Source organism: Pararge aegeria, chromosome 14 (genome assembly GCF_905163445.1).
Source record: "Pararge aegeria chromosome 14, ilParAegt1.1, whole genome shotgun sequence".
In the NCBI taxonomy this organism is placed as follows: Eukaryota; Metazoa; Arthropoda; class Insecta; order Lepidoptera; family Nymphalidae; genus Pararge; species Pararge aegeria.
In genome coordinates this window covers 16,614,942-16,629,920 of record NC_053193.1, presented here as the reverse complement: position 1 = coordinate 16,629,920, position 14,979 = coordinate 16,614,942, and the positions used below count along the sequence as shown (strand labels likewise).

At 35.5% G+C, this 14,979-nt stretch overlaps 1 protein-coding gene across 1 annotated transcript in view; it reads left to right on the top strand.

Annotated features, from left to right (window-relative positions):
- The first annotated feature begins 642 nt into the window (after positions 1-642).
- The window catches only part of LOC120629249 (chitotriosidase-1), a 52,968-nt gene continuing 38,631 nt past the window's right edge, over positions 643-14,979 (top strand). The window contains exons 1-2 of the mRNA XM_039898124.1: positions 643-784; positions 6,540-6,719. Of these exons, the coding sequence (XP_039754058.1) occupies positions 658-784; positions 6,540-6,719 (307 nt within the window). The 5' untranslated portion in view covers positions 643-657. The remainder of the gene's footprint in view (positions 785-6,539; positions 6,720-14,979) is intronic.

Here is a 14,979-nt window from a genome sequence, read left to right as displayed (position 1 = left end):
AAGGCACGAGTCTCCACACAATGAAGTGGGGTTAAGGTCGCAATCCACCATGCTGGCCCAGTGCGGGTTGGTGGACTCCACACACACACTTTTGAGGGCATTATGGATTATCTCAGGCATACAGGTTTCCTCGCGGTGTTTTCCTTCACCGTTGAACCATCATCGTCATCATCACATCAAACCATTACCAGCCCACTACAGGGCACGGGTCTCCTCCCACATTGAGAAGGGGTTAAGGCCGTAGTCCACCACGCTGTCCCAGTACGGATTACTGGACTCCACACACCATTGAGATCATTATAGGAGAACTCTCGAGCATGCGAGTTTCCTCACGATGTGTCTCTCCACCGTTGAATCAAGTGACATTTAATTGGTTAAAACTTACATAACTTAGAAACCACCCAAAAGTGAAGTCGAAGTCCCACTGGGCTATCCCCGCTGTTCAAATAAAAATAAATCGAAGAATGTTTCTTAGATTTATTGTTCTTCGCTAAGCTAACGATGATTATGTCGGCTACAGTACAAACAATCTGATTCCCTCCTCAGATCGTCTGTTACTACACCAACTGGTCACAGTACCGTACGAAGATCGGGAAATTCCAACCTGAAGACATCTCCCCTGACCTCTGCACTCACATCATCTTCTCCTTCGGTTGGATGAAGAAGGGCAAGCTGAGCTCCTTCGAATCAAACGACGAGACAAAAGATGGGAAAACTGGATTGTACGACAGAATCAACGCGTTGAAGAAGGCTAATCCCAAGTTGAAGACTCTTCTGGCTATCGGTAAGATATTTATCTATTTATTTATTAGCTTCTAATGAAACAGTACTATTACACATAAAAGTAATGCCGTTTTTTTTATATCACATAAACCAAAGAAGTTTCCACAACTTAGTTATAAATAAAAAAACAAAAACTTTAAAGCTTATAATACTTACTAGCTGACCCGCGCAACTTCGTCTGCGTCCAATCGGTTATTATCGGTCGAATCCTAGCTAGATCGATTTATCGCCCCCGAAACCCCCTTTATACTAAATTTCATGAAAATCGTTGGAGCTATTAACAGATTCCAATTAAAGATAAAAGATTTTGCCATAATTATTTTCCTAAAAGTGCCAAATTTGACGTGACAAATGTCCGTCTCACAATATTTGCTGCTGAAAGTATTGCACGCACGAGATAAAAATTTATTTTCCAAATACCTTGTCTTCCATCTAGCCCACGCAAAGGGAGGTTTACGTCGTGCATTTAACCTACAACATGCAAAATCGATATTACTTAGAAGATTGCTCTAACCAGGTTTCTCTTCTCATAATTTGAAATGACATTGTGTGATGGTGATAACAAAAAAAAACACCCGGCTAAGTTTGTTGTGGGCTTCTTCTTAGACCAGGACGCGTTTGAAACCCTCGTAGCTTTAGTTTTAAGTTAACGGATGTGGTTATCGCCATCATCTCACTACCGTGTAATTCTTATGTACTTACGCATCAAAAGTGCCACCTATGGGCCTACTTGAATATAGATATTTTTGACTTTGAAGAAGTGGGGAGTCAACTAAATTATGTATTAATTTATATAAAAAGAAATGAAAAGAATAGAAAGAGAATTGAAAAGAATAAATACGGCGAGAAATAAATGATTTAATATATTATGAGACTTAAATTAAAAAATTTATGTTGCAAGTTTATTGTTTAAATAAAATAAAGCAAAATCTAGCCCGGTGAAGCGGGCTGGGTACGCTAGTATTATTATACACACAGCATACTGTTGCGTGTTCACCGGTAGCAGGTAATAATTTCAATTGTACAATTCATCAAACAGATGTTTATACGATGATGTTTAATTGGGCTGTAATTATAATTAAAAGTTAGTTTTTCCGGCTGGTTTCCGGCCTGGTTATGACCGTATATAGAAAATTTAATGTTTTCCTTTTACTAAGTAGGTAGATTGAATTTCAGTGATTACGAAATTGAAATATCAATTATATACATAGTTGTAAGACAATGGTTTACATGAAAAAGCCCCGTTGGATAGCCTTTATAACCGACTTCAAAAAGGAGGAGGTTCTTACCTCCTCCTTTTTGTAGGAATCTATTTTTTTTTTATGTATATTACCCGATTACTCGAAGACGCCGGAACCGATTTGAAAAAAAACTTTTTTTGTTTTAAAAGGCATACTTTCCAGGTAGTCCCATTTAAATTTAACGAAATCGGTCGAGCTGTTATTAAAAAATCAACAATAATGTAACCCAAAGTAGAAATTTTTTGCCTATAAAGTACATTATTTGGCGTGCGCTGAGGAAAGTATTGACGATACATAAAAAATATCTCTACATAATTAAAGTACTCATTATTACTTACAAAAAAGTCCACCAGGGAATATATTCAACCATCACATTTAGGTCACAATAGTAGCGTTTGTGTTCTAATATTTAATATTAGATAGAACCGGTAGAAACAAGCCGTTACCTACTTGTTTCTACCGGTAGATACCGGTAGAAACAAGTAGGTATCGCAAGTACAATCGCTATGTAGCGATAAGGCCACCAAAATGTACTCTCTTGCTATGTATTAATGTCTCTGTAACTACTTTTTTTCTTTGGTGTACAATAAATGTGTATACATTAATTCAACACAATGCAAATAAGATCCATTTTACACAAATTAAATGTAGCCATGCCTTTAACTTGCTATATGACACCATTCCGACATTAAGCTCGGTTCCTTTGGAAGAGGAGATGAGTGTTTGACGATTTTACACCATAACTCCGACAAATTATAAGCGATTTAAATAATTATTTTTGTTCTGTAGAGGTTATAATATGTGTTCAAATTTGCCCAAACTGTGGTTTAAGATAGAGGACAGAACTCCTCAGCGGACAGCAGCCAACTCTTCATTAAAGGCTTAGCAATACTAAATACTTTAATTTTTTTTAGATAAGGTAGCGATAAGGCCACTTAATTTCACTCTCTTCCTATGTATTTATGTCTCTCTAACTACTTTTTTTCTTTGGTGTACAATAAAAGTATTTATTCATTCATTTATATAAAGGGTCAGATAAACAATAATTTCCTTGTGCTCATTTAATACGACAGTATTTACTAAGGAAGTGTCACGGGTCACGGCTTATGCGTTAGAAAGTACAAACATAACTTTACGTAACACTGTCATAATGTGACAAAGGTACAATTATGTAACGCCTTTGTGTATAACCGATTGTCATATAAGATCGTTATGCATATTCATAACGATATCAGAAGCTGTAAGCGTAAGGCCGCGTATTCACTAGCCTAAGGGCCTTAGAAAAAAAACGTACTTCATAATTCCAAAGTTATTCATTAGTTTGTCATACCTCAACTGAGAGCACCTTACGAAATATTGGATAGAAGCAGGCGTTACTTTGCGGAAATCTATACTTATAATAAAACTGTAACTGGAAGATTTCTGTACATTTTATTTCTGTACATTCTGTACATAACCACTTTTTGTTATAATTTGTCAATCAAAACATGGGTACAATCAAAGATGGTGACAAATAGTTTTATAATTAAAATTTATTATGTACCTGAAAATTCCTCTTTAAATTATTTAAATTAGACCTATGTTTAAAAGTTAAGACGGGTATAGAAATGCTAAAAGCAAGAAATATGCAGAGGGACGCCCGGCCGCGTACTATATAGTTTGGAAATAAAACTGGACCTGGTAGGTGGCGCTCCAATTAGATTCTTAGTTCTTAGTTTAAAACTGTGTGTTTAAAGTATAGTAAAGTGTTTTTAGTATCGACGTGTGGAAATTTTTAGCAATTACTTAACTTATAATTATTATAGTCTTATATTCGTTAAAACCCATCAAACCACATTGGAGAAACTTGGAAGTTTCATATAATTACCGCTTATCCTAACAGTTTAGTTCGCTACCATCTTAGACTGCATAAAAATCTAACTTGTAGTGAAATATTATATACCTTAAATTATTTAAGGATACGCCATTGTTTAGGACTTAAGTCACAATAGTTGAAGTCCGGTTTTACTTTTTTCGTGGGCTAAGAAACTAAGTAAAAACATCAATCCAAATCCAAATGCCTAGAAGTCAGAGGTTAATTAACAAAGCCCACGAGTCCGAAATACAAGTATTGAAGTATGCATTTGTAAAAACCCTAATGATATATTATTTAAAAAAAATTGTTATGCATTACATGAAAAAGTGAATCACCACGTAATGATATCGAAAAAAGTATCGATACATCGATACCATCACTGATACGTGTGAACTCACCGTTGTTCTCACGGCCTCGGAACGTTCGATATTTTCACCTATTTTCACGCGGTGCCGCAAAAACGGAGCTCGAGTGAAACGGAACGCAACAAAGGCTCCTAATGTAATCGACATCGGGTTTTTGCATCGTTCACCTCACTGTTTGGTCGTATTGTATCAGTAACTTTAGCACGAGATTACACGTTAGCGTTGGTTGTTTCACGTTACACGGTCTGACGATCTCCCTGGCGCAGAGGTGAGCGCTGTGGCTTTAAGCGATAGGTCCCAGGTTACCGGCAGAGGCCATTTGCCTGGTGAGAGGCTTACCGACAAAAACATGCCACCAAGCATATTAGCGTTCGGAACGATGTCGCTTAGAGACCGCTTAGGGATATTTTTTAGTATAACTGAAATATGCCTTAACTGTTTAGCCTGTTACCATCTTAAACTGCATAATCTCTTACCACAAGGTAAGATTGCAGTCGAGGGCTAGCTTGTATAAGAATAAAAAAAGTTACAGTTTCCCAAAATTATAAAAAATAGGCCGGGTAGTCCGTAAAAACTTTATAACGATAAATTAAGTTCTTAGCCATCCAAGGCTCGATATCTTCCATATATATATATATATATATATTAAACAAAGTAAAAACTTATAAAGTAAAAAATGAATTCACTAATAAGAGACAATAGACCCTACAAGTAACAATACAAAACAATAAAATGAACAAAACAAATAGATATTCTTCACGCTCTGACATTTGAAAGGTTCTCTCAGTTGAAGTTTTGTGAAACACCATTTAACTATTCCGAAGTTTCTACTCCACGTTTACTTGTAAGACCCCCGGAAAGTTAAGTCCGTTTTAATCTGGTATTATAGTATTATGATAGTCTGAAACAATCGAGCAAATTAAGTATTTTGCTAAGTCCTTTTATAGCCAAAACGGCTCAGCCTAGAGGACAACATCGGGTCAGGCACCAATGAGTATGAGTCTCGCAGCAGTGTTTCACAGGAGCCTCGGAGCCTCTTAAAAATTACGTCAGTTTTTTTCATTTTTTATGTCAGGTTCTTCTTTTTCAGTAATAATTGAGTTTATAAATACATTGGTATGTCAACTAATTGAAGTATTATATTAAGTAAATGCTCCAAAATTATTACAACTTTAAACTTAAAGCTACACTTAATATTACTTGAATTGAATTATCTTTTATTATATAGCTAGCAAATACCTAAGGTTTGAGGCCTAAATACACTGAATTTCAATAAAATAGAAAATAAAGACAAGGCTGAATGTTAAATCACTAACAATTCCTATCCAAAATATTCGATGCTTGCGTAGTTTTCTATTTCGTGCTAAGGGAACCTACTGGCATGCGCTGAGTTGAAATTGATTTTCGCACAATGGAATTTTGAGACAATTGGTGGGTAAATGTAGGTTGAGTTTTCATTTACGTGGTATGCTTTATTGTAACAGACTTTTTGTAAGTACGTATAAACGGCAGAGAAAAAATCTTTAAGTTTCTACATGTACTTCCTTCCAGGCTAAGGTCTTTAGGTTTTTATTCACATCTTACTTTACATTGTAACTCTGTATTGTAAGTACAGATTTTCACTAACAATTGTTTAAATAATAAAATAAAATATACGAGTATATTACGACAATACTACTTAAGAAAAGTAATCAATAATTTATAAATAATATACATAAAAATATCCAGACACTGAAAATATTCACGTTAATACCACAAACATTTTCCAGTTGTGGAAAACGAACTCACAGCCTTAGACTCAAAAAAGGCAGTCAAATAATTGCAATGGCAAACCTTGTTTTTCATCACTAGTGATGAAAAATTTATTTCGTTACGCATATACTCGTACATAACAACTTCGGCGTAATATAACCTCGGATCAACACACCACTTATCGTAACGTACTATTTTATAAATTCCAAGAATATTCTTGCTACTATTTGTGTTATATTTAAAGTTGAAGGCAATTTCTTAAAGCTTTTCATATACTTCCTCCGAAATTCAGTTGAAGTAGAGCTTTTTGACGGAGCTCGTACGGGGAAATACCGCCTTCTGTGTTCCGGTTTTAAGATCTATGCCTCTATCTACGCCTTAGTAGTAGTACGCCACAGGGCGGCACTTTGCAAGAGTTTTTCTTTGCATGCCATGCAAAGTGCTTTGGTTTTCCTCCTACAAACAGGGGGACGACCAGCGTGTACAGTGTAGTAATTTGAATATTATTATAGCGCATATTTCAGAAACAATTTTTTTTTTCAGGTGGTTGGTCTTTCGGAACACAGAAGTTCAAGGAGATGTCCGCGACCCGGTACACTAGGCAGACCTTCATCTACTCCTCCATTCCTTACCTGAGGGACAGAAACTTCGACGGATTGGACATTGATTGGGAGTACCCTAAGGGCGGAGAGGATAAGAAAAACTTCGTACTGTTACTTAAAGGTAAGATTTTTATTTCTAGACTTTTATAAAAGTTTTAGTTGTAGCCGTTTACACGCCAAGGTTCTAGATGCAGAATTACAGCTGGGCAGTTAAAACTTTTTATTTTATACATAAGTAGCTGTGCCGCCAGAATTTAAAATACGCAGCGTAGCGTACTTCCAATTCAAATTCATTTATTTCAAGCAGGCCTACTTTATAAGCACTTTTGAAACGTCTAGTATGTATGTTTGTAGTGACTCTACCACCGGTTCGGAAAGCAGATTCTACCGAGAAGAGCCGGCAAGAAACTCAGTAGTTGCTCTTTTCCAACATAAACATTTACAATCATTTTTCTATCTTGCGGGAGATGAGAGCGAGGCTGGCTGCTTCCAATCTACCTTGTCAATTAGATAAGAAACTATTAATAACTGACTTCAAGAAGGAGTTCAGAATTCGCCAGCATCTTGTTTTTTAATAAAACCTTTCTAGGAACTATTTTAGCGCTGCACTCTGCATATGATTTAACATAAGTCAACAACTATGCAAAAAAAACAGCTTGTAATTTTCTACTAAATTATTTTTATAACATTTTTATTCGCCGCTATTAGTCTCGATTTACATGACGCAGTGTCATTTCCACAGCAAGCACCTCACTGATTCAAAGCCTTTCGGATGTTCAAGCTGTGCCCAAATAAACTCTAAATAACTTTTACAGATTCGATGTATCCGATGATACCCACAGTAGGTATTCCTGTTTCGTAGGTGCCTATTTACAATTTAACAGCTTAAGTTTATGTTGTCACTCGAATTACAGACGATTAAACAATTCGTGTTTTGTATACAAGCTAATTATTGATGAAGTTGCACTTTTTAGTAACTTTATACATGTGTAGATATTATGATAGACGCTAGGAAAGCTTTTCTGAATCATAGCTTAAGGTAGCAAGCCAGGAAACAATTTTTGTTTTCGCCTGTTCTACGGAGCATAGTTTAATTTCACAAATACTGGTAACAATATAGATAAAGGAGTTCATAAATGGACTGAGACGATTAGCTAATCTCGACTTGGGCAACGAGATCTTAACGACCCGAAGTTTGAGTAGACTTTTATAATCTTTAGTTGATGTTATTGACTGAGGAACTTTAACTATCATTTTTTAATACATATAGCCGACGCACAATAAGGACTCTGCTTTCCTGATATAAACGCTTATAAACTCTTTAGCCCTTAATAATCTGTAAGTTCATCTATAAACACTCTGCTGTCTCTTTGGATTAGTGTACTTAAGCGGGGGCTAGTTTGGCCTTTTTACGGTTTTTGTAACATCCCAATTTAAAAGTTTTTTTTTTGTGTTGCGTTATTTAGGTCTCTAAAAACATAAACATATTTATTACCGTTAACTAGATATATCTGCTAATGAAAATCTCAATTTCACTATAACTCATAAAAAATGTCACATTATTTTATTCCATCATATTTACCCAGAAAAAAAAAAGATGACTCACCAATGAGTGTTTTAAATTTCGAACAATATTACGGGCATATTAGAAAGCATTTTACCGTGAGTCAACAGAACCTAGTCACTCCGTCCGGTGGTAAAATAAACTTTTTGAAAGTGACTTTCGTTTGCATGATTCATAAATTATGGATTAATTTTATGTTATCCTGATATACATTGACAATGAAAGTGTATGCAGAACTGGTTCAGTTAAATAAGATTTCATATCAAAGCGGTGATAGCCAAGTGGGTGACTAATATTAGTTTTCACTAAACTTGATGCCTAGAGATTTAGGTGATTCCTAGAGAAAAAAAGTTTTACGAACTCTTATGTAACGATGGTAGGCGACGTCTTAAATTGTCATAATTTAAGATACCGATTCAGCGGATCGTAAATTTTAGGGGACTTTTAAACTGACACTTGACATATGAAATATAAATTTCAACGGTTTTTTTGTATATAACCTTAAATCCATACGAAAATTTAAAAATATGATAATACAAGCACAAAATACTTTATCTTGTGGCAAAAACCAAAGACAAATTAGGTTATATTAGTAGCCTAGTGAAAATCGATTGGTGAAAGGTAAGTCTTTAGCCTAGGACTGTTCTTTAATAAGCGCAATTTAGGCATAACCTTGTCCGTCGTTAGTGATACAGGCATAAGCTTCCCTAACCGGGAAAACCACCCACTTAGAGTCTGTAACTTTTAAATAAATTTAGCCACATGGACAGTTCAATGGACAGAGCGGTGACCCAGTTCTTACTTTACCTTTTCATGAAGCAAAACATCGTAGAGTTCTTCGTACTGTTCTTAAAGGCGTGTGAAGAGTACCAATCTCCAGCGTGATATACCATTGGCCTCAGCCATTCTCATAATGGTTTGATGAAGATAACGATACTAGTTAACCAATAATTTGATATTAATCAACAAATACAAATATTAAATTATTATGTTTTTGAAAGAACAAGCGGGAAGCGGTTATTGCGCATTGGGCAGAAGCTCGACTTCCCTTTCGGGGGGGCGAGTTCGAATCCCAGCACGCTCTTCTTACTTTTCTAAGTTACGTGCGTTTTAATTAATTAAAATATCACTTGCTTCAACAGTGAAGGAAAACATCGTGAGGAAACCTGCGTGCCTGAGAGTTCTACATAATGTTGTCAAAGTTGTGTGGAGTCCACCAATCCGTACTAGGCCAGCGTGGTGGACCACAGCCTTAACCCCCTAATTTTTGGAGGAGACCCGTGCTCTGTAGTGGGCCGGTAACGGGTTGATGTGATGATGATGATGTTTTTCGAAAAAAAATATGCTAAAATAAAACTTGGCCAACATTAGTTCTAAGAAACAAACCACTCACTAGTCTAAGCCGGGGCTACAGTAAACATTGCTACTCGAGATAAGTGTTCAAGGTACATTGTTTATAAAATAAATATTAGGCACAGGTTGAGGTCAGTAAGCTGTATCTGCGGACGATACCGAGCGATAGCCAGGCCAATATCGGGCTGGGCTAAACATTGGCTAATATCGGACGCGAACGGCCAGTGTCATAGAGTTAACAAGTTATACACCTGACCAGTTATTATTACAACGTGAACACCAAACAGTAGTCTTCAAATTAGCTACAGTGTTCCTTTAATAAAGAGGCAAATTTAGAGGTTGATACGCTGTGCCTACAATAGATCTATCTATCTTGTGGTAGGGCCCGCTTCGGCGGACGCACTTCGACCCTCTAGGATTTTTTCCCGTCCCCGTCCTTAAACCTAAATAGCTTCAAATACCAACCAAGTTTGATTGAAGCTTTTAGGTTGGAGAAACAGTAATCCTCTGTGGAGGGACCACTCCCAAGAGGTCCAATAGGTAGTAAAGTTAGACGAGCCAATATAAGTGCTGGGCTAAATATTGGCTGTAAAATTAGCGAGCGACGGGAAGAGCTACGCTTGGGATATTTCTATGTCCTCATTTGATAAACTTTAGTATCCGACATTAATACATAATTATAAATATTTTTTACTTTATAAATCTTGTTTCAAACAAAGATTTTCGTTCACTTAAATATGGTTCAAGGTGTACATACCACGATAATATTTTTGGATTTGTCGATATTTCGACCCAGTTGCATGGATCGTGGTCACGACGGGACTCGAATCCCTCGGTATGTACCCGTTGAACTATATTTAGGAATCTTGTTTCAATTTATGTAAGAGCTCTCTACTCATGGCTGAGTCCCAACTTAGAAAAAGATTTAATTTAAGAAGGTCAATATACAAGAAGTTTTTTGAATTTAATTTTTAAGCACCTCTAGTTATTTTGACTCTATGGGCTATCTAAACACAATTTACCGCCGCATCGATAGAGGCTGGCCGCGACCCACACCTGTCACCACTCTAGTGTTGGGATTTCATAAATTATCGAATATCGATGAATTTGTAGATAAAAAATTGTTTTAAATCCTATTTCCTTAACATACCTAATTAACAATTTCATACCATACCATACCATTTTTTGTGACCTTATCTCTTGCAAATTATAAAGAGTGTATTTAACTAGAAGTCGGATTTGTTGGGTACATCCCGTTTTAGCGTTTCCTTACAAACGTCGTCATGTGTAAAGTAACGTTAACAATGTTTTTCATCCCATATATCCCTCAAATACTAATATTACTACTACTTTTATAATGCTGAATAAAAGACGTGACTAGTAGGGTTCATTACTATTTGACGTTTGCGTTTCACGTTTCCGTTCCACGTTTCCGTTGCGTAATCTTTTCGCTTGATGAGATTTCAATTGCACGTTGAAACAACGTCATGTGCTAAAGTCATGCGTAAGTACTAAGACCTCATAGCCGTCAAAGGGGTGTCAGTGAAAGTAACTCATGGTTTTGTAGTAAGGTCAGCACGTAGAGTGACCCCATAGTGCACTCATTAAAACGCAAAGCGCATTGCGTTAACGCAATCATCGCATATTGTGCGTCTGTCTGTGTGTGTGTGCGTGTATATGCGTTTGTGCGCGCTCTACGCGTTACATGGTAGTAAGTTATTGAATCTAATCTAATCCACACCAGACCAATTTAATTAATTTTATAAATCCAATAACCCTAAGTGGTTTCTACGCGGTATCTATTTAATTGAATAATTGTATTACAGTTCATATCCTAGTGCCTAGGTTAAACAAATGAAAATAATATATTACTTAGTTTAGCAGGTTACAACAACTTTTTAAAACATTACAGCATATAAACTAAACATTTTTAATAACTTATTGAGCCACATAAAGGATAATAATGTTTTACGTAGAACTTAGTACAGACATACGTTTAGTAATAAAATTAAATGCATTTAATTGTTCATGATATTAATCCCATATTTATAATTTAAACGAGGATAGAATTCGGTAGGATAGAAATTAGCTACGGTTGAAGCCTCCCAGACCAGAGAAAATTGATTCAGAAATGTGACGGCAGTACTTCACCGGTTGGTTCGGACGAGCTATACTTATTTCAAATATTTCTTCTACGACTTTTGTTGGTTGATCGCAAAATAAATGTTTGTGTGGTACTTCACTTATTAGAATTATAAAACTTGGTCAATTCAGACGTTATTCATTGGAATAAAAAAACGTGTGTGTACTTATATACAAGTAGTTAAGAAGTTATACTTCTTTGGTGTAACAAGTTAAAAATCTTTTCAAAATTGCATCTTTCGCCTTATTCTACGTTTGTAGAAAAAACGACACTAACAATAGAGAAAATGTTTAATACATTAAAATATTTAAATATAAAAAAAAAACTCTACATAATTAAAGAAAGGAACATTATAAACATAATTTAACTTGAAATACTAATAGACTAATTATCGGACAACCTCTCGACATTATAATTTGAGATTTTTGTACAATTAAAGCTTCGGAATGAGTTCGCAGAGTTTTACAATTGAAAGTGTACATTGTCAAACCTAATAGCTAACTTCATGGTGTCGGTTTTTTGTGACGGTTTACGCGCGTATCGTAAAAATTTACTCTCATCATTTTTCCATAACGCGCCAAAAGAAGTATAACTTTAAAAACTCTAACGAGGAAAATTAATTCGCACCGCAAATCTTTACCTCTATCATTCGATATGTGAATCATATGAGTTAATTGGAAACATTTTTCGCAATTAGTTTTCCATTTCGGTAGAAGCCGGCTAACGTACGACCCCGTTTATACTCATGACTCATGTTAGTCTCACACTCACATCAGAATGACAGGGTTGTGAAGTTAAGTAAGAAGTCGTTACAGTTATACAACTTACCTAATTCTTATATGTTGATTTTGAGCTTTAAGATTATTTTAATGAAGCATGAGTTATTCTCATGATGATGCCATTGAGCTCGGCCTTAGCACTAGGAAGATCTTCCTCAGAGCAGGTATTCGTGCTCGAGGCTGATGTCCGGCAATTCATCTTTGGAACTTGTATATATGGTAATTATTTGTGAAAACTTCGCCAGCGCGATGCAGTATCCTTGTGGCGCCATCTAGTTAGGTATTGCGGAGACCACAAAAAGTACACGAGACGGTTCTCTAACAGAGGTGTAGCCGTTTGCGTAACAAGTCGTGATGGACGACAAAGTATTAGCCTCTAACGCAATGCGTATTCGATTCCAACTGTAGTCTACAAATTACAATGCATGATATATGTGTTTAGTTTGCGACACGCGCCAAGTTGAGCAACATAATATGTCCTTTGTGTGGCTAAATTAGACGTGGTACACTGGACACTATTATTGATTAAAGATCTATCTATAGGTACTTATAATAAAACTGTTAATGGGTCAAATTGTTTGTTTAAAACTACATACCCAATCTTGATGAAACTTTCATTACTCCTCAAGTTAAAGTAAGTGTAAGCCAAGCCAAGCCAGTGAGTTTTAAAACATCAATATTTGTTTCAAGTACTAACCTTTTTAAGCCCTTATGAAACGTCAAGTCTGTCTGTTTATAGTAACTTTACTACCAAAAATAAAAAAGGAAAATTCACGATCCAATTAAAAGTTTTGGAGAAATAAGCATAATGTATGCATTTGTTTGGAAGGCCTAACAGATTATAACATATTATGTGAACTTTTATAATTGAAATACTCACTTATCCCTATCCCTACTAATATTATAAATGTGAATGTAAGTTTGTTTGTTACGCTTTCACGCGAAAACTACTGAACCGAACTTCATGAAACTTTTTATACATATTCTTAGAGGTATTAGAAATAATATAGTATAATTTTCACTGAAAAAAAAATTACGTAAGATAAAAGAAAGTTTGTAAAAAAATTGTGAGGTGAGGTATAGACTATGTAGCAGAACCAAAATTACGCGGGCGAAGCCGCAGTGCACATCTAGCATATAATAAAAATTCAAAATTAAAACAAAATTTAGTGCGTTCATATAATTTTCGTTCAATAACGAGATCTGTACTTTGATTGAATCAATTATCCAAAAAGATAAACTTCATACCAAAATTATTGTTCACAGTAAGAACGTAAATTCCAAACAAGTATCCATAATTGATTATACTCTTATGTGCCCATTATAACTACAAGTTATTTCTAATTATGTACATGACCACCTATAGTAAATTCCTACGCATTTAATAACTGCTTTGCTACGGATATATATATGTAGCATATATATATGCTACATATATATATCCATACTTCCATATCTTAATCAAAGCTGCGTATACGTCTTTATAGATGGATCGCTGCGATTTGCAGGCAACCGATCGCTCCGACTAATTGCCCGTGAATGTGGCTGAAGGCTTTAGGTACTCTATAAATATGTACGCTAAAGACACTCACATTACATTTGATTTTAGATTTTAGGTTTTCATGTTTATTGATGTGACGGCCGATTGGCGCAGTGGGCAGCGACCCGGCTTTCTGAGTCCAAGGCCGTGGGTTCGATTCCCACAACTGGAAAATGTTTGTGTGATGAACATGATTGTTTGTCAGTGTCTGGGTATTTATCTGTATATTATAAGTATTTATATGTATTATATTCATAAAGATATTCAACAGCTATCTTAGTACCCATAACACAAGCTACGCTTACTTTGGGGCTAGATGGTGATGTGTGTATTGTCGTAGTGTATTATTATTTATTAGTTTCACAATTTTCGATTTTGTTTATTATTTACCTCTTACTTAGATTTTGATGATTTTGTATTTCATGATATCCTTCAGGGGTTAGCTATAAGCTAACTAACTTTCTTTAGCTTGTGTTAATGTAAACAATACCTTTCGTTTGTTTATATATATTTTATTCTATTTTATTGTTCTTTTTTATGATTATCTTGTTATGGTTTAGTCGCGAGGATTCAGGGACGACGAAGATATTGTGGCTGGCTGAAAACCAGTGCTGAGCCAGCTCCTTTGTCACACTTTTTTTTCTTATTCTTTTATTAATTTATGACACAAATGTACATTTTATAAAAGTGTGTGAAAATAAAGACGATTTTTCTTTCTTTCTTTCTAAAATTTAAAAGAATTATCAAAATATGTTTCGCGTTCAAGTAGCATTGTCAAAAGAACACACATTTGTTTTTAAGTGGAATGTTCTTAATCTGCATTGATTGGTTTTTGGTAGAGGCAACCTTATTATCAGTAGCATCACCAATGACCTCGACATGCTCGTGACGTATTGCGCCAGACCAGCGGCACATATGATAGCAGTCTGTGAACATATATACTCATATACATATAAACACTAATACATTGTATGTACTCGACCGTACCGCATGTATGTCTGT